Source organism: Balaenoptera borealis (assembly GCF_965194805.1).
Source record: "Balaenoptera borealis genome assembly, chromosome: 13".
NCBI classification, from domain to species: domain Eukaryota; kingdom Metazoa; phylum Chordata; class Mammalia; order Artiodactyla; family Balaenopteridae; genus Balaenoptera; species Balaenoptera borealis.
This window is the reverse complement of record NC_138870.1, coordinates 98,111,812-98,132,678: the sequence shown is the minus strand read 5'-3', so window position 1 is coordinate 98,132,678 and position 20,867 is coordinate 98,111,812. Positions and strand designations below refer to the sequence as shown.

Below are 20,867 nucleotides of genomic sequence, written 5' to 3'. Positions count from 1 at the left end.
TGGAGGAATGCAGATTGTAACGTAGATTGCAGTGATACTGTGGTGGTTTTGCTGAGTTGTGTTGCACTCAGCTCTTGGGGAGACTTGCTTTAAAGATACCTTTTTGTCCATTTGCTATACTGTTGAATGATGGAGGAAATAAAATAACCCTTAAGAGAAGACTTCTGACTTCTGAAATGTTGGTGGTTGTGTCCCTGATGTTCTTAGCAAATATAGGCCCAGATATTTAAACTCAATCTGGCTGGGTTTGACAGAAAGAGAATTTCATCAATTTTTCCAACTAAGTAAGATGTTGTGGCTCCGTCCAGCAGTTATTTGTTTTTTTGTACAAATAACTCAGAGCAGAGAATGGAAGAAACTTGCTTTTATTATCTGTTTTATGCTAGACACTGTTAGGGGCTTTCGTGTACACTGTCTTGTTTGTTTATTTATTTATTTTTGGCTGCATTGGGTCTTCGTTGCTGCGTGCAGGCTTTCTCTAGTTGCGGTGAGCGGGGGCTACTCTTCGTTGCAGTGTGCAGGCTTCTCATTGCAGTGGCTTCTCTTGCTGCGGAGCACGGGCTCTAGACGCGCGGGCTTCAGTAGTTGTAGCTTGCAGGCTCAGTAGTTGTGGCACATGGGCTTAGTTGCTCCGTGGCATGTGGGATCTTCCCAGACCAGGGCTCGAACCCGTGTCCCCTGCATTGGCAGGCAGATTCTTAACCACTGTGCCACCAGGGGAGTCCTGTCTTATTTGGTTTTATTTGTTGATGGAATAGTTGTTTTTGCATGTACATGTTGCTCAGTGTCACCACCCTAAATCACTTAGAGACAAGCCTGGAATGGTCCTTGTACATGAGTCCCTATAAGCTTTTCTTAGGGAGTCACTGCTGCTAGCCCCAAGAAAGTATATGCTGCCTTCAAGGAGAAGCTCCTTTGGCTTCATTAAGGGCAAATAACCTGGATAGCTTTTGCCACCAAACTCCCTTGTCTCTTCAGAGGTGCTTTCTGGTGGTCTGTCTCCAAGTAGGAATCCTAAACACTTTCCCCGCTGAAGAAATATTACAATTGGTGGTTAGACTCCCAGATGAAACACACACACACACACACACACACACACACACACACACACACACATATGTGTAAACTTATTTATCTATTAGTACATTAGTCATGGTGGAAGACTTTCTGTAATTTAGATCTCTATTTAAACGTTTGTTTAGTGGAAAGAGTATGGGCCATGGAAGCCACTTAATGGTTGTGTGACCCTGAGCTCATATCAACTTCTCTGGGCCTGTGCCCTTATCAGTAAAAGGGGGGATATATTTCTCTTGTAGGAATAATATCAAGATTAAGTGATGCAATGTAGGTGTAGCCCCACAGATGTTGGTACTGTCTATCTCTCCTCTTTCCATTCTGTTTTTCAAATAACTGAGTAAAATCTCTTTGAGCGTAACTTGGTTTGTTAGTGCCTTTATCAAGGTTGCTTAGTCACGTGCCTCAGGGCTTGACAATGGAATTTGTTTTTCTTTCTTTATTAACTACAAATGCTATTAGAAATTTATTCTTGGGACTTTCCTGGTGGTCCAGCAGTTAAGACTCCATGCTCCCAGTGCAGGGGGCCCCGGTTCCATCCCTGGTCAGGGAACTAGATCCCACATGATGCAACTAAGAGCCTGCATGCTGCAACTGAAGATCCCGCGTGCCGCAACTAAGACCCAGCGCAGCCAAGTAAATAAATAGATAAATTTTTTTTTAAGAAAGGAAATTTATTCTTGTTTAGAGTTCGGAATGAGAAAGCTTTTTTAAAAACAGAATTAAATGGGTTTGCTTTAGGCATCTTTCTGAGATCTAGCCAATTTGGACAGGAAAATTAGAATTGCTTTCATAGTAGAGTTCCCACCCGGGGCATAGTTGGCAATAAGAAAGGTTGTGCGATCACATTCCTCATCAGATGTTCAGTAAAGTTTATTGTTACCTGAAAAACTTGAGGAAGGTCCCTACTCCTTGCCTTTCAGTCAAGAAGCTGATTGTGGATTAGGAGATGAGTAAATGAAAATTAATCTGACTTTGGCAATTGGAGAATGAGAAAAATGCTTACCCCCAGGCATCTAGGCTTGTTTCAGCTTCCCAGAGAGCTCCTCAGAGGTCATCACCCATTGGTAATAAGCATTAAAAACAAAACAAAACAAAAAAAAACTGTAGGTGAAGCCTGGACTAAGTAGGGTAATTTAAAAGATTTTAGATTGGTAATGGAATGCAGACATGAATTTTACTGGCCACAGTCAATTTTGGTTTTACTCATCTAAAATTCCTCTTGGTAAAAATTATTATTCTCTTTCAATCCATTCTCTCCAGAGTAGCAGGAATGATCTTAAAAACATAAACTGAATCATGTCACTTCTCTGCTTAAAACCCTCACCTCCAACCATTTCCCATGACACTTAGAATAAAATCCAGATTTCTTCCCATGACCTACATTGCACACATGCTTTATCTATGCTGACCTCACCACCTAGTCCCTCCCCCCTTCAGTCAGTTACATTATCATCCCTTGGTATGATGATAGTTGTTCAACTTTCCTTGTCACCATGTTTACAAAGTAGTTTCTTTCTACTCATAAAGTTCCTTCTTTGATTTCTTTGTAACTTGGAGAAGTTTGTAATTAGTTTTCTGCTTGATGGCTTGCTTACTTGCTTGTTTTTGTCCTTCTGTGCTCTGAGATTATAAACCACATGAGGGCAGGGACCATGTTTTATCTTTTTTTTGTCTAGTATGTGCTGGCACGTGGTAGGTTTTTAATATATATTTGTTGAATGAATGACAGTTTGATAATTTCTGCGTTATAGGGAAATGGATACTTTAGTTCATAAAGGAAGGCATTTTCCTTTTGATCTGACAGTCTGTGAGATGATGAAGGTCAGCATGGGAAAAAAAGAAATGATTTGTTTCTCTGGGTTGAATCTTTCAGAATTAATTTAGATGGTGCCTGGGAACCTTTTCCCGATTGGCCAGAGTTGGATTAGATCTCCCTCTTGTTTGGTCTGTGACACTGTGTGCTTGCCTCTTTCATAAAACAGATTACTACTGGATTCTTTGAGGGAGAGAGAATTTAGTTTATCATTGTATCCTCAGAACTCAGGTTGGTGCCTGGAACCTGCTAGATGTGCTTGATAAGTATTTGTTCAGTGAGAAATAAGTGTTAAATTCGAGATACATATTAAAAAATGAACAGTTTTTATTCTGGTAGATTATGGAGCTCATTGGTTCCAAGAATCACTTTGTTCTTTGTTTTTCAGGTTCACCAGATCATGACATAAGTTAAAAAAAAAAAATCTTTATAATGGACTATTTCAAACACATGTAAAAGTAAAGAGACTAATAAAATCAACCACCACCATGGACCTGTCACCCAGTTTCAACAATTATCAGCACATGACCAATCTTGTTTAACCTTGCTCCCCTCTTCTGCCTCAGGATTTAAAAACAAATCCCAGACATTATATCATTTCATCTGTAAATACTTCAGAAGGGTATAATCAGTTTAAGAACTAGTTAACTTTTGGAAAAACCTGATAGAAAAATTCCATTTGCCTCCTTGAATCTAATTGTAGATGCCAGCTGGTGAAATTCCATGTGCTAAACCACTCCCAGGGCCTGACTCATTATTGAAAGCATATACTCAATTGTAATTGCTGAGATAGCAGCAGTTTGCTGGAATATGTTATCATGGTAGAGTATGTTTCTATTGGATATAGAGAGATTACCAATAAGTGAAAACTCGTAAGTCAGAGATAAGTTTTTTCCTTTAGACATGTGTAAAGACAGATGATACTTTTGACACTGTGCATTACAAGCCTTTGAGATTTCGTCTGGAAAATGAAGATGAAATATGGTTTGTGGATTAATAGAGTAATTTCCCATAGTACTTTGTGGCTGGATTCTTGAGAGTCACAATTGGTGGTACAATGAAAAGTAAGAGTGCTGGAAGACTCAGAACTAGAAAGACTCCTAAGCCTTGGGAGGTGGAGGGGTTAGAACTTGGGCCAGCAGAAAAGACACGTGGCTTGGAAGTGGTTATGGTTAGGTTTATTCTAGAAGTTAAAGTTGTAACTTAGATCTCTGTAAATAGCCTAGGTGAAATAAAATTTCCTTTAGGACAGGAAGGGAAGGCACTGTTTTCTTTCGGCAAATATTTTAAAGGATTAAGTACTACCTTTTAAAAATTTGGAGGTTGGCACTGAGTGAATGGTTGGACTAGAACAGTGTTTTCCCGTGATCCAAGTTTTTTTGGTGGAAAAGAGATGAAGGAGGGATGTAAATGATCATAACTGCCTTTAACTACTTTTCTTTAACCAACCATGTAAGAGAACAAGACTGATTCTAAGAGGCTACAAGTCCCAGCCCTGCAAGGACCTCAACCTTGCTTTCTCCTTAGCCTGAAGCACTAGATATGTTAGATTGGTAGGAGGTGGTGGACATGGTGATCGTAAGTTAATTCTTGGCAATTTATTTTGAAAATCTGCTCCTTTATTCTTGCCTTTGTTCTCCCATAACCCTTAGTTAATTCCTCTAGTAAAGTACTTAGCATACAATGCCTTGAATAGGGATTTTGTCATAATCATCTGTGTATCCTTAGCATCTAGCACATGGTCACTTGGAAAATATTTGTTGACACATGATGATCCCTTTCCAGCCCTGAGATGATGTGATTTTTCGATTTCTCCCATGGCCTTGACTCAGAATGTGGGTGTGGTACTAGTTCTGTGTAGGCTCCTCTCTTTATTGTTCTCTCTAGATGCATTTGTTCTCAGGCTCTGGACTGTTCTCTTCTTTTGGGACCTTCCAGGGAACAGAAGGAGAGAAAAATTTGTGTTTAGAACAAGAGGAGTATGTGAGACTGAAGATGATCGTGTTAGGATCACTGGAATCCTCCAGCTGCCATCAGATGAAGAACTCAGTGTTGGCTGAAGAATTCAGATGCCAGGAGCTCATTGTATTTTATTATTTTATTATTGTTACTATTTTCTTATTTCTCCTCACTTACTGTGATTTGACCCCCTACCTATACCTGTAGGGTGGAATGAATTTTAGTTCTGATTTTCAAGCTTTAAAGGATACAGTCAGTCATTGGGAATTAAACAGCATCAAACTATGAGTATTTTTTTTGTGTATATTGTAACTGCTAAAATTAATTTGTTATAAAATGGTAGCATCTAGGCCAAACTAACCTATAGTTTATCATCTGTTACAAGATAGTAAAATGGAAATGCTTTTAAAAACCATTATTTCATCAATCTGACCCTGTTTACCTGTTGGAAATGTTGGAAGGCCAACTATCTCAAACAACATACACAAAACTAAAAGTACACTATTCATTTTCTTCTCTAAACTTAATTTTTTCCACCCGCAGCTTTCCCTGTTTTATTTGACGACAATCCTACTCTTTTAGTTGCTCTGATCAAAACTTTGGACTCTCATTTTTCTCTCATACCCCACATCCAGTCTGCCATGAAAACTTACTGGGCCCACCGTCAAAATATATCCAAAATCAGCCACGTCTCACCTTCTCTGCTGCTACCGCTGTGGTCCAAGCCACTGTCCTCTCTTGCCCGGATTATTGTAGTGCCTCCTAACTGACCTCCCAGCTTCTACCCTTTCCTTTGTTTTCAACACAGCAGCCTGAACCATTCATATGCCTAAGTCAGGTCATGTCACTCCTCTGTTCAAAAGCAGTGGCTCCAAGCCAAGGAATGTAGGCAGCCCCTAGAAACTGGAAAAGGCAAGGAAACATTCTCCCCAAGAGTTCCAGAAAACAATTCATCCCTACCACCACCTTGATTTTAGCCCATTGAGACCTGTGCCAGACTTCTGCCCTTCAGAACTGTAAGATAACAAATTTTTCTTTCTTTTAAGCCACTTAAAAAAAAAAAAAAAGAAAAGCAGTGGCTCCCCTGCATTGGCCCCCCACCCCGTTCCCCTCCGAGTAGAGAATCCTGTAAGGCCTTATATTATCTGGTCCTGTAGTAACCTCTCTGACCTTACTTAACTATATCCCCCTTGCTCCCTCTGCTGCAGCCACACTACTTTTCTTGCCGTTCCTTGAACATGACAGTCCTGCTTCTGTCTTAGGGCCTTTGCATTGGCTGTTTCCTCTTTCTGGAATGCTCTTCCTCTAGATATCTGCATGGCTGAATCTCTCATGACTGTCGAATCTTTGCTTCTGTCGCTTTCTCAATGAGGCCTATTCTGATCATCTTATTTAAAAATTGCAAGTCCTCTTCCCCCAACACTTCTTATTCCCTTTTTTCTGATCTACTTTTTCTTTTTCTTCCCTAAAGCATTCATTACATTTTAAGATCTTTGTAGTTTACTTTTTATATTTATTATTTTATTATCTGTCTCTCCGTATTAGAATATAAGCTCCACAAGAGCAAGGATCTATGTCTTTCTAGATCACTGATGTGTCTTTTGCAACTACAGTGCCTGGCACATAGTAGGCCATTACTAAATAAATGAATAATCACTGATAGATAAACGAATTGTGAGCTATTGAACTGTTTCTTTTACTTAAATCCATGCTTTTGCAGCACCTAGAGTTGATACCAACAAAGCAGTTTATATGTTTGAATATACCACCAATAACAACTCTTCATGGTTATTCTGAAAGATAGGTGGTATTATCCATCTATTATTTTTTAGCGTCTCTGAGCCTCAGAGAAGCTAAGCAACTTATCCCTAGATCATATGGCTAATAAAGGTAGGAGCTGACATACAAATCCAGATCTGACTCCAAAGCCTACATTCTCTGCTGCCATATTATATCTTCTTAAACCATTCATTCAACAAATATTTATCAAGTGCCTACCATGTTCTAGGCACTGTTGACAAATAGCAATTTATTGTGGGATACTAACAAAAGTATTTGATATTTTGTCATTTTTGTTGTGTTCTTCTTGAGCACTGAGAAGTTTAATGTATTTATTTTATTTATCTGCAAGCTCTGCTTAAATGCAGGTAGAAATAAGCATGAAAATGCCTATGGTAAAACTTTGGTTATCCAGAGATCAACTTTCTGTCATTTTCAAGCATCCAAAAGAGTTCTTAACGCAAAACCAAGAAAAAGAAAAGCAAGTGCCTTAGATAGTCAAGAAACAACTTTTGAGCATTGTTGACGATTCTTGAGAAGACTTGAAGTGCCAAAAGTGCTGTGAGTAGTCACTTCTTCCAGAAATTGAAGGAGTGTGTTGATTAAACTGGCAGTGTCTGGTTATAAATAGATCAACATTTTTTGAGAAGAAAGCCAAAAAGCATAGATGAAAGGATATTAAGACATGCAGAGAAGGCAGAATGGAGTATGGTGGTAGTCATAGTGTGCAAGATTTGAAGTGAGTAGTGCACTGAATGAGTGGTAGACACTTGAGAACCATGATGAAGAGCCAGATGATAAGACACTTGTTGTGGGGTGGAGATGGACCAGTGCCATAGGAACACCTTCAAATGCAAAATGTTTTGAAGCCATAGACATAAGAATCCTCTCCTTTGAATGCAAAGGAAAACCACAATGAGATACCATTTCACATCCATTAGGATGACTATTACCAAAAAACTGCAAGGAGGAGAAACTGGAACCCTGTGTATCACTGGTGTAAAATGGTGCAGCCACTGTGGAAAACAGTTTTGTGGTTCCTCAAAAAGTTAAACACAGGGGGCCCTTCCTGGTGGCGCAGTGGTTAGGAATCCGCCTGCCAGGGCAGGGGACATGGATTCAATCCCTGGTCTGGGAAGATCCCACATGCCACACAGCAACTAAGCCCGTATGCCACAACTACTGAGCTTGCACTCTAGAGCCTGCATGCCACAACTACTGAAGCCCGTGTGCCTAGAGCCCATGCTCCGCAACAAGAGAAGCCATTGCAGTGAGAAACCTGTGCACTGCAAAGAAGAGTAGCCCCCGCTCACCGCAACTAGAGAAAGCCCGTGTGCAGCAATGAAGACCCAATGCAGCCAAAAATAAATAAATAAATTTATTTTTTAAAAAAAGTTAAACACAGAACTTCCATAGGTACAGCAATTCTACTTCTAAGCAAATATCCAAAATAATTGAAAGAAGGGACCTAAACAGATACTTGTATACCAACGTTCACGGCAGCATTATTCATAATAGTTAAAAGATGGAAACAACCCAAATGTCCCTCCACTGATGAGTGGATAAACAAAATGTGTTATGTACATACGATAGGATATTATTCTGCCTTAAAAAAGAAGGAAATTCTGAAACAATCTACAACATGGGAACCTTGAAGACATTATGCTAAGTGAAAGAAGCCAGGCACAAAAGGACAAAAATTGTATGATTCCACTCATATGAAGTACCTTGAATAGGTAAATTCATAAAGACAGAAAGTAGAATAGTGTTACTGGGGGCTAGAGGGAGGGGAAATGGGGAGTTACTGTCTAATGAGTACAGAGTTCCTGTTTGGGATGATGAAAAAGTTTTGGAGGTGGATAGTGGTGATGGTTCCACAACATTGTGAATATATTTAATGCCACTGAATTTTACAGTTAAAAATGGTTAAAATGGTAAATCTTATGTATATTTTACCACACATATACACAAAAGAACCCTCTCCTCATGTGCATGCACATGAGTGGGAGTGTGTACGGGGAGGGCACAAATGTGCCATGCCGCGCTGAAGGCTGGTCCCTCCCGCTCAGACACTCCTTTTCAGTGATGGTGGAGATGTGCTCTCTCCGGTTGTGTGATAACCAGCCAAGTCATTCAGCTGCAGCCACATTTGTAAGCACAAGAGAGCGATTCAGTCATTAAGAAAATGTTAACTTACAAGAAACTTGAAATCCTTTCTGGAAAGAAGTACTAGGGGACTGGGTGGGAAAGAGACCTACTTTTCACTATATGCTCATTGCACTGTTAGGTGTTTTTAAACCATAGGTACGTATTACCTATTTTGAAAAATTAAAATAATTTATTATGGGAAAAAAGCAAGGAATAATAAAAACTATTGATTTTATTCTGTTTAAGAAAATAGGAATGTACATGTTTATTTAAGACTTGCTGCGGAGGTGTCTGAGTCAGCTTTGAGGTCTAAACATAATTAGAACACTGATAGACGGACTCCTTTGTGAATCCACTCGTAATAGGGGCTTTGCTGCAGTTTACTCTCCACCAATACCACCTTACAGTGTTAGGAGAGTCACATAAGAGAACAGATGTTCAAACACCTGGATTTTGCTTTGCAGTTTCAAAAAGTGATAGCTATATCTGCCCATCCGGAGTTACATCTGAGTCTTAATACACAGTGAAATAGGAGATGCTTCCATTGCTTGTTATGGGGTGACGGCAGGGGAAGGTGAAACTGGGAGCTTTGATAGAGTTGGAAACTCTTCTTATGAGTGGAGGGTTTGAGATTTTAGTTTTTTATTTGTAAAGCATTGTCTGTGTTCTAGTGCCTTACCAAGCATATGTTAGGTTGAATGCTGAATGCTGCAGCTGGGTTGACCAGCCGGGTCTTACTTATTCCCTCCCTCCCTCCCTCCCTCTATAATATATATGTATATATAGTACTTATGGTATTGCTTCCTTTTTCCACTTGTCACCTTAATTAATTGTTATATTAACTGTAATTTTTGTATCCAAGTTAAATTGATAGTAGGAAAGGAAGGGCTTTTGGTGCATGTGAAAGGCAGCAGGTTTCTAGTCTCTTCTAGAGGAGGTTATAGACACACTCTGGGAACGCAGCGGTCTTTCTCGACTCCCCTCTTGAGACTCTAGTAACTCCAGCCAGTACCGGCACTTCGAGGGGGCTGCATGGACCGACATTTCTGACTCCCTTACTTGTTCCAGGAGGCCCACTCCACTTAATACTCTATCTTTGGAAGTGGAAGAAAGAGCAAATAGAGGAATCAGGCAAAATGAGGTTAAGATATTTTTTTTAGGTGTTCAGTTTGAGGAGGTATGTAACCATACCTTGTAGAGGCTGATTGCTTAAAAACCACAGTTCACTTATTTAATTGGGAATTGTTTTTCTCCTCCTTTTTTGATATCAGAGTCAAACCTTTATATTGATTTTTCTTTCCTCTTTCCTCCTTTTCCTTTTTTTCCCTTCCATTTTATTTTTTTGTTACTTTCCTTTTATTTTTTGCATCTTTTCCCTGCAAATTAAAATGAGACAGTAGAATTCGTTCAGAAGAAATATTTGTTTGAAAGAAGACCCTGAATTCTATGAAATTGCTTTTTTAATATTTTCTAATTTCTCTTGTGATTTTTTTCATTTATTTATTTATTTGTTTGCATCAGGTCTTAGTTGTGGCAGGTGGGCTCCTTAGTTGCAGCAGGCAGGCTCCTTAGTTGTGGCACATGGGCTCCTTAGTTGCGGCAGGTGGGCTCCTTAGTTGCGGCAGGCAGGCTCGTTAGTTGTGGCTTGCAAACTCTTAGTTGCAGCATACATGTGGGATCTAGTTCCCTGACCAGGGATCGGACCCGGGCCCCCTGCATTGGGAGCTCGGAGTGTTAGCCACTGTGCCTCCAGGGAAGTCCCGAAATTGCTTTTTTTGTGTGTGTGTGTGAAGTTTATATTTTAGAAGGTAAGGATAATGTCATCTTAGATTGTAAAAATTATTCCCATACCCTTAGGGATGTAAGAAAAACCTTTTAAAGCTAAACCTCTAGCAAAGATTCTACAGGTCATTGAGCCAAAAGCATTGAAAATAACCGCTATAGTCTTCTACTGCCTAAGTTTTTAAGGGTCAGCATTTCCAAATCTTCAGGGCACACATCTAATTTTTAAATTCTTCTCAGGGAATGAATGTAGTTATTTAAACTTTTCTTCTGTTGTAATTTCCAAAACATTTTCTGTCTTAATAAAACAGTGTGTTTAGTAGTATGTAGTAGAATAAATAAATTGGACTAGTAATCAGATTCTGGTCCCAGTCTTCCTGTTATCAAGTCATTGAACCCCTTCTGCTCTGGTTCCCCAACTGAAATTGAAGGGACTGGATGTGTGAGCTTCTGAGGTTTATTTATAAAAATTTGGTCATTCCAGGTTTTATTAGAATTTTTCTAAAGCTGATAAAGTAAAAGATTAAAAAAACTTTGCTTATAATACTGTTCATATAAAAAATATAATTTATTTCAATATAAAGTAAGTTAGACTTTGATTCTGAAGGGGCTTAGTCAGTGGATGACTAAAACAACCTTTTTATGAGATGGTCTCATGTAGAAATCAGTTTCAAAATACATTCTCTGACACCTTGGAACTAAAACCCCAGGATCTCATTTTAGGTGAGATTAATAATTGTAAGAAATCTGTCATTAGCTTGTATCTTATTTCTATTCAGATATTTAAAAATAGTAACTCATCACTATTTAGTTGACTTTTTCTGTTATGGCTTTCATTGAAATACTGTTGCTTTAGTCATTCTCCCTAAGTTCCTTTTCCTGAGAATAAAGGATTGAGCTCATACCTTTGCATAACAATCTAGAGAGTATTTTAAGCTTGGCATGTTCAAACCTGGCAGACTCAATTAATATTGGACAAACTAGCACATTAGAACACTTTTTTAAGTTCCAAGCCACAAATTGTTTTTTCAATGAACACGGGCATGTATAAATTAATACTTAAGCCTTGAATAGCATAGACATTCAAAAGGCCGGTTGCTGTGGGTGACTGATTTTCAGCGAGGCTCCTGCTTGCCCTGCACATTTCTTCCTCTGCTTTAAGCAGTGCCAAGAGCAGAGTCAAGAGAAGGTCTGGTCCTTCGGTGCTCTGCTACCTTTTTTTTTCGGCAAAGAAAATGGCTGCTGTTTTACTTTTTAACTCTTACCATATGGAAAGTTTCTATAAATAAACCTTGGATTTATGATTGGACTTCTAAATTTGTAACCTCTACCGCCCGTGACTAAAGCCAGTCTAAATACCTATTTAAACATACATACTGCCTACAAAGTTGTGGCATCCGTTCACTGAGAAAGGTCACCAGCCATAATTATCTAAATAGTCAATTCAGTTAATTTCTCCTGTGTCCATTGACACGGATGAGGACCTCATTTTGTCATCAAGCAAAAACTAGTCAGCTGGTAGTGTTTGGTGAATCCACTTTGACTTTTTTGTGCATGACTTGTTGGTATAATTATGTAGCAGACATATTCATGAAGATGTAAAAGTGCATTAGATTTTTGACAGACTGAATTGTTTAAGTGTACTAAATGAGCTCACTTTTTAGAAGAATCCTATCGTTATTCATTTTGTAAATTTGAGTTAGTCGGGCCTTCAGTCAACAAGTGCATATGATGGGCACCTATTACATGCCAGACACTGTGCTAGGTCTTGGGGGATATAGAGTTGTAGAAAAGATGTTACCTGTTCAGACAAGAGAAAAAAAAAGGAAACCTGGGGACAGTAGAATGTTTTATCATTGTAATGGAAAAATGGACAAATGCCATGTAGGTGTGGCAGAGAGACCAGTAGATTAACTCTGGAGAATTGGAAGAGGTTATAGAAAAATGTTTTAATTGAATCTTAAACAATATTATTTACAATAATGGCTATATCTTATTGAGTGCCTACTGTATACTAGGACTAGTTTAATGTTACCCACCAGGGAAAAGGTGGGGAAAACATTCAAGGCAGTAGGAGAAACAAAGGAGCTATCAAAGATTGTGTATCCTAGAAGGAAGAAGTCTGGTATGGCTAACGGGGATGGGGAGGGAGGTCAGCGGCCAAGGCAAAGGCTAGTCAGACTGGATGGGATCAGATTATGAAGGACCTCAGATAGAGTCTGTCTGTCCCCACCACCATGTTTTTGTTCTCGTTTCCTTTCCTGAAGAACCTTTCTCCTCTCTTTGCCAATTTTTTTTTTTTTAAAGGTCCAGCTTTAAGGCACCTCTTCTGTAAAGCTTTCCTTTCCTTTTCCCAAAGGTTATTCATTTTTTCACTGAATGATTGCACAAAGAGAGTGTACCTCATAATAGGGCATTCCATTTCTTGAACCATTTCTTGGATTTAGTCTGATCTCCCCAACTAGTTTCTCAACTCCTAAAGGGCAGAGAATAAATCATGTTTAGCATCTACTATAGTGCTCAGCCTACCATGGGGACTTAAATGTATAATGAGTGGATGAATATGGAACATATATAGATATCAACCATTGAGACAGCCCAGCCACAGTGGTTGAGATGGCCTACATTTATTTAAGAGGCATTTCTTAACACAAGTAAGAGCAATTTTCAGAGGTATGGGCCAGTTGTCATTTGGATGTAAAATGAGTTAATAAGAGTATCTCATAGGGTTGTTGTGAGGATTAAATTAGTTAGTACATTTAAGCACTTAGAACAGTGCCTAGCATATAATAAGTATTCAATCAGTGTTACCTGTTATTTAACTCCACATATCTGGGCCTTTTTGCCAGTGACACTCGGCTACTGTTGTGGGCGTGGAGAGGATAGAAAGCAGATAAGAAACAGCTTCTTACCATTGAAACCAAATATGCTGTAGGAACTGGAAGAACTGCTTATATTGCATGAACTTTTATTTTTCTGTTTGTGTTTTAGTGATCGAAGGGTATGGTTGGCATGGAATTGAATTTCATCTGTCTGTGGGAATTGTAAACAAGGTAGGTCCCAGGTTTATTTATTCTTTCCTGCCTCCTTTTCTAAGGTGTTTGTTAGTATTTTCAGTTCCACTGAACTAGAATTGATCAGATTTGATTATTGTTTATGGAAACACTCAGCATGGCCCTATGATGGTCTGTCACCATGGTTTATTTAGTGTTGTGGACTACATCTAGTGTCTTGTCTGAGGGTATTGAATGCCAAGAAACAGCACAACCGATTTAAAATTTTGGTGGTCATAGAACAGAACCATGAGTTCACACACATGCACACACACACCATGACCCACTCCTTAGAGGGCAGAAGTTCTTGTATTGGAGCCATTATGTAAACCAGCTTGTAGTGGGAGGTGACAGGCTAGCTAATTCTTCTGGTCACTAAAATTCAGTAGCTTATGTAAATGGTAGACTAGATGCAATCGAAGGGCTTATCTTGACAGTAACCAGACCATCACTGACAACTATAAATTTTGTTACTGATGACAGAATCTGTCCATCTGTAACCACTAGAGTTTGTTTTGACACAGCATGCTTGTGTTCCTATCTTAAGCTCCGGACTCTGAACAAAAGTACACCAGATATGACTTTGGCTCATATATCTGTCTTGTATCAGATGCCCACAAAAAAGGGCTATAGACGGCAGCTTCACACAGCTCTGCAAACCTATTTTTGGCAGAACATTTCCTGTCAAAGTAGGGACTAGTGCTGTTTCATGTAGTTTTAGTTCCCCATAATCTTAGGTGTGTGGAGACCCTATTGCTCATTGGTGCAGGAAACTTGGATCATTTGGAGAGTGAAATTGGTAGCCAAAAAAACCAATGGCAGTACTCCCCAAAATCCTCCAACCAAGAATCCTGTGAACTTGAGCATGGGGTTCTCTGGGTTGATGACAATCTTTGGACTCTTGCTGCACCTGCACTTAGAATAGAATAGCTTCTTGAGACTGGCTTCCAGTCACAAAGAACAGGAACTGCTAATATATTGCTACGGGGAAAAACAGTTGAGCCACTTCCAGTAGCGGAAGGAACATGGTCCTTGGAACTGACACTGCTGCCTAGGAAGGGAGGTAGAGAGAGTAAAGTTTAACTTTTGCAAATAGTCCTTGGAACTGACACTGCTGCCTAGGAAGGGAGGTAGAGAGAGTAAAGTTTAACTTTTGCAAATCAGTGCCTTCATCATCATCTGGTGGCCTGAATTTTCAGAGTCTGATCTAGGTGTTCAGTGAGGAAATTATCTTTTTTCTATTTTCCTGCTATATATTGGGGTATAATGAGCAGGAACTGTTTTATGGAAATACTCTAAGAATTAATGGAAAGGAAAGAAAGGAACTAACATTTATTGAATGCCTAGTAAAGGTTTGGCATGGTACCATAAACTGTAAAGTTCATTGATATTACAATTTTTCAAGTCTAGATGGATAATATCGTGAATATCACTATCTTGAACTATTTTGACTTTTATTATAGCCACTTAGAGGAGGTAGAATTATATATTAATATATGCTATTTCATTTGTATCTGCTAGAGCATTCTTTTATGGAGGAAGAAGGAAAATACCTACATGACTTCTGAGTTTTTTTGTTTTTATTTTCTGGGCTTGCTACTGATTTAGCCAGAGTCAGAGAGGAGACTAGCAGGTCTGAAATTAGAGACACCTGTGCTGTTTTGGAAGCTGAGACTCTTGATCCAGGGTTCGCTGAAGTTGGTGCAGGGGAGGTCAGAGTAGGTTAATATTTTCATAGCTCGAAGCAAATGTGAATTGTGGTTGTTTATAGGTGCATTTTTGCTTGATCGTTGTTTGTAGTTACAAATGGGGCAAATAAAATACAGTACTGCTGTTTTGGGCAACTTCTGCAAAAGTCCCTGAACCAATGCAAATTAATCTTCTTCAAAAATACCAAAAAATTCCCCATGTGTATATTTTGACTGACTGAGGGAATTGACTGTTGCCATCAGACTTGTAAAGAAATTAACATACATTTTTAAAAACAATTATATATTTGATTTTCTGCTTTTAAATTTCTTAAAATTCTTCTCATAGGAGGTACCATCTCTGTATCTCAGGCACATGCAATAATGTGAGATCAGAATAAATTGTTACTCTCTTCTAGGGGATAGGAAATTAAGTCAAAGTGTTCCTTCTCCTTATTCCACATTTAAGGGTTCCAAATCCATTGTCTTTCTACCCTTAAGATAGTAAGATTTTGTGGTCCTAGCCAGGTTTTATAGAGAGTTACCCAGAGACACAATACTGTCCTTTATTGGGCTGAAATGAAAACATTAATATTTCTTAACCTATGAAAAATTTCCTTTTTATTTTCTTGTCTGTCGAATGAATTACTGTACTTTTCCTCTTGGCTACTTCCTTTCTTTAGTCAGAGGAACTCTAATAATATAATTTTCCCTCCTTGCTTTAGCGAACAAATACCACTTAAAAAAAGAAAACAGCTTTATTGAGGCATAATTCATATACTGCAAAATTTGCCTTTTTGAGGTGTATGACTCAGTGATTTTTATCAGATTTGTAGAGTTGTGTAATCATTATCACATGGCAGTGTTACTTTTCCAGGACCCCAAAAAGATCTCTTGTAAACACCATTTTTTAACTTCCTCTAAAGTCATCCACAAATTCTGTTGTTGTGCGTCAAATTTAATCTCCTTCCTATAAAGTTTCCCAGCATTCTATCGCATGTCTTCTTCCCCCTTTTATTTTGTTTTTATTTTTAGAATTTTTTTGACATCTTTATTGGAGTATAATTGCTTTACAGTGGTGTGTTAGTCCCCCTTTTATTTTTATATTAGTTTCTCATTGTACGTCAAGCATATCATCCTTTTGTCATTTTAAGTCCATTCTCTCACCTCTTTTAAAAAAGTGTAATCTTTTTTAAAAAGAAGGGCTTTAACTTTTATTCAGAGTTATTCCCCTCCCCCCCCCACAAAAGCCTTAGGTCTCTCAGTAAAAGCTCTTGCATTATTCTTGGTTTCCTGTTCACTTCACTTGTTATTTATTTTTAAAGGAAATCATGTATCTGGTTATTTCTCTTTGTATATATAGATTAGGTATTTGCCTATTTGTAGAATTCTGCTTGGTACAGGAGTGTTCAGATGCTTAGTAGATAAAATAAGGTAAATGAATATTCTGGTACTCCTGAGCTTTTAAAAATTTTATCAGCGTATTGGTTATCTGCAGTTGACCCTTGAACAACATGGGTTTGAACTGCATGGCTTCACTTATACGCAGATTTTTTTCAATAAATACGTATACTGGGACTTCCCTAGTGGCGCAATGGTTAAGAATCTGCCTGCCAGTGCAGGGGACACAGGTTCGATCCCTGGTCCAGGAAGACACCACATGCCACAGAGCAGCTAAGCCCGTGTGCCACAACTACTGAGCCTGTGTGCCACAACTACTGAAGCCTGCACACCTAGAGCCCATGCTCCGCAACAAGAGAAGCCACTGCAATGAGAAGCCCGCACACTGCAACGAAGAGTAGCTCCCGGTCTCCGCAACTAGAGGAAGCCTGCACGCAGCAATGAAGACCCAATGCAGCCAAAAATAAACAAATTAAATAAATAAATAAATAAATAGAATACGTATACTACTGCACCACCTGTGGTTGGTTGAATCCTCGGACGTGGGACCACAGGTAAAGAGGGCTGACTATGGGACTTGAACATCCGCAGATTTTGGTATCTGTGGCAGGTTCTGGAACCAATTCCTTGCGAATACTGAGGGATGACTGTATTTCAACATAATAAATTATCCTAAAACTCAGTTTCAGCAGCTTGAAACAACAATAAATGTTATTGTACACAGTTTCTGTGGCTCAAGAATCTGGGAGCATTTTAAGTGAGTGATTCTGGCTCATGAGGTTGCACTCATAATGTCTGCTGGGGCTGTGGTCATCTGAAGGCTTGACTGGGGCCAGTGGATCCACTTCCAAGGTGGCTCACTCACATGGCTGTTGGCAGGAGGCCTCAGTTCCTTAACAGATGGACTTCTCCAGAGGACTGCTTGAGTTTTGTCACAGTATGGCAGCTGGCTTACCTCTAGAGCGACTAAGCTGAGAGAGTAAGGAGGAAGCCACAGTACCTTTTATGATTTCATGTCAGAAGTCACGTATTGTCACTTCTGTTACATTCTGTTCATTAGAAGAGAGTCACCAAGTACAGCCCACACTCGAGGGAGGTAGTAGTTTCCACCTTTTGCACGGAGGAGTATTAAAGAATTTGTGGGTATATTTTAAAGCTACCACACTTGGTATTTTAATGACTTTATTTTTGCCTATGGGAGTTCTGTAGCTGCTGCCTTTGTCCTTTGTTTTCAGTAGAATTTAGTTTTTGTTTTATTGTTCATGTGTATATCTAGGTTATGTTTTAATTTATTTTTGGTAATGGAAGCTTTAACATTTTAGTTAAAGTGACTAAATAGGTTATAAATAAAACATGTGCTTTAAAGGTTGGATAAACCTTCTTCCCAAATTCAAATTTAGGGGATGAGAGTATATGGTGTAGTTTACTGGTAGGTTTTAAAATTGGACAAATTTCCTGGTAACAGAGGCTTCTGTATTTCCCTTCTCAGACAGGTTGTGAAGGAGTAGAATCTATACTTGCTGTTTGTCACTTCCACATCTCTTTCTACTTCTTAATCCTCTGAGTTGTTCACTGCACATGGCTGCCAGCCTGAGGGTGTGTGTATGTGTGGGGGGGGGCTGAAGTCCAGCCTGAGCCCTGCTTATCAATCTGTGTGCCCACCCAAAGAAGGCACCCTTTATGAATTTGCATTTAGGTACCCTGTGGTCTCACTGAAGTCACCAGTCACTATTTTTTCCATATGCCAAATCAGTGAATACTTCTTTCTTTACATTAATTGGTTCATCAGGTATTTATTGAGCACCTTCGGTGTGCCAGGCATTGCTAGGGGCAGGACTCCTCTGAGGCATTTGGCACTGTTAAGGATTTTATTTTCTCAAGGCTGTCTGTCCGCAGAAGATCGTATTCTTTCCTCCTTCCTCTTTGGCTGCTGCTTCTCAGCATCTTTGGTAAGCTTCTTGTTCCCTGCTTAGCTCTCCGTTGTTGATACCCCCTGGGTCTCTCTAGTCTTGGTTGTAGACTTTAGCTCTCATCACTCTCTACATTCTTTGAGGGTCTCTGCATCAAAACCTCTGGTTTTAGTCACTGCTTATTTGCTGTTGATTTCTAAGTAATTCCTTCACCCCAGACCTTTAACAAGTGCTAGACCTATTGATCCAGCTGCCTCCTGGGCATCTCCACATGGGTGTTCGTTCCATAGGTGCCTTAAACTTAACATGTCCAAACTTATCTACCTCTCCCCACCTCCACCACCTCCTGCACCTGTTTATCTCCTGTATCTGGTGAGTGCAACATAAATCATTTCTTCATATTACTTGTGTTAGAGACCTGGGAAATAACTTAAACCCCTCCTGTTACCACCTCAGTTTAGGCCTATTAAAAAAAAAAAAACAAACAGCTTTACTGGGGTATAATTCAGATACCATACAAGTCGCCCAAGTAAAATATACAATTTTGTAGTTGTAGTATATTCATAGAGTTGTACAACCATCACCACAGTTTTAGAACATTTTCATCATCCCTCGAAGAAACCCCATAGGTATTAGCAGTCATTCCCTATTCCCTTCCTCCTCTCAGCCTCTGCCTTCTCCCCCAGCTGTAATATAACCCGTAACCTACTTTGTAATTCGATAGATTGCCTATTCTGGACAGTTCATATAAATGCGGTCATAAAATGTGTGCTATTTTGTTACTGGCTTCTTTCACTTAGCATAATGTTTTCAGGGGTCATCTGTATTGTAGCATATATATCAGTACTTCATTCCTTTTTATGAATGAATAATATTCCGTTGTATGGATATACCACATTTTAAAAATAAGTATTAGTGGATGGACATTTGGGTTGTTTCTACTCTTCGGCTATTATGACTAATGCTGCTACAGCCATTTGTGCACAAGTTTTTGTGTGAATGCATGTTTTCATATTTCTTGGCTGTATACTTAAAGGTTGAAGCCTATGTTTTTTTATCCCTCTGTATTACTGCAGTAGACTTCTAACCAGTCTCCCTGCCTCTTGACTTGCCACCTCTTTAATTTGCCCTCCACTTTACTATCCAAGTGATCTTTCTGACATGGAGATTTAAGCACATCACTTCTCTACTTCTGTGTCTTGTGTGGCTGTGTATTGCTTTCAGGATAAAGTTCAAACTCAGCTTAACACACAGGCCATTTATGATCTGGCTCCTGCCTTCCTTTTTTTTCTTGCCATACTTTTCATTCTTGTTAGCCTAACCTCAACTGATGTCAGACTTTTTCCCATTAAGATTTTAAAGCTTCTAGAATGGTTAATCACTCTCTTTCCATGGGAAATAACTACTTATTCTTCAGAAGTCAGCTCTGGTCCCATTTGTGGTAAACTTTTTATTATCTTTTGTTTTATTAAACACCCTTTCTCTCTGCTCTTATAGTACCTTTACTGTAAGTGCATACTTTTACATAATGCTTACCACACTGCTCTCTGGACATTGAATCTTTTTTTTTAATTATGCAAATATAGCATTGGATTTATTCTTTTTAAAAATATTTTACTTTTTAAAATTAATTAATTAATTTTATTTATTTATTTTTGGCTGTGTTGGGTCTTCGTTGCTGCACGCGCCCTTTCTCTAGTTGTGGCGAGTGGGGGCTACTCTTCGTTGCAGTGCACGGGCTTCTCGTTGCGGTGGCTTCTCTTGTTGTGGAGCACAGGCTCTAGGCGCGCGGGCTTCAGTAGTTGTGGCACGAGGGCACAGTAGTCGTGGCTCGCGGGCTTAGTTGCTCTGCAGTACGTGAGATCTTCCCGGACCAGGGCTCGAACCTGTGTCCCCTGCATTGGCAAGTGGAATCTTAACCACTGCACCACCAGGGAAGTCCCGTGGATTTATTCTTTACAGAAATTTTTTTTTCTTTTCCATTATGGTTTATTACAGGATATTGAATATAGTTCATTGTGCTATATAGTAGGACCTTGTTTATCTATTTTATGTATAGTAGTTTGTATCTGCTAATCCTAAACTCTTAATTTATCCCTCCCCCACCTCCTTTCCCCTTTGGTAGCCACAAGTTTGTTTTCCGTGTCTGTGAGTCTGTTTTTCTTTCGTAAATAAGTTCATTTCGTGTCATATTTTAGATTCCACATATAAGTGAATACCACATATGGTATTTGTCTTTCTCTTTCTGACTTACTTC

At 39.2% G+C, this 20,867-nt stretch overlaps 1 protein-coding gene across 3 annotated transcripts in view; it reads left to right on the top strand.

Annotated features, from left to right (window-relative positions):
• The window catches only part of MRTFA (myocardin related transcription factor A), a 206,395-nt gene that overhangs the window by 19,190 nt on the left and 166,338 nt on the right, over positions 1-20,867 (top strand). The window contains exons 2-3 of one of the 3 annotated variants that reach the window (XM_082350098.1): positions 1,537-1,710; positions 13,550-13,611. The exons of 1 other annotated variant lie outside the window; for it this stretch is intronic. In XM_082350098.1, the coding sequence (XP_082206224.1) occupies position 1,710; positions 13,550-13,611 (63 nt within the window). In that variant the 5' untranslated portion in view covers positions 1,537-1,709. Of the gene's footprint in view, positions 1-1,536; positions 1,711-13,549; positions 13,612-20,867 lie in introns of those variants that run through there. One more of the 3 variants, XM_082350095.1, reaches the window with a different exon arrangement.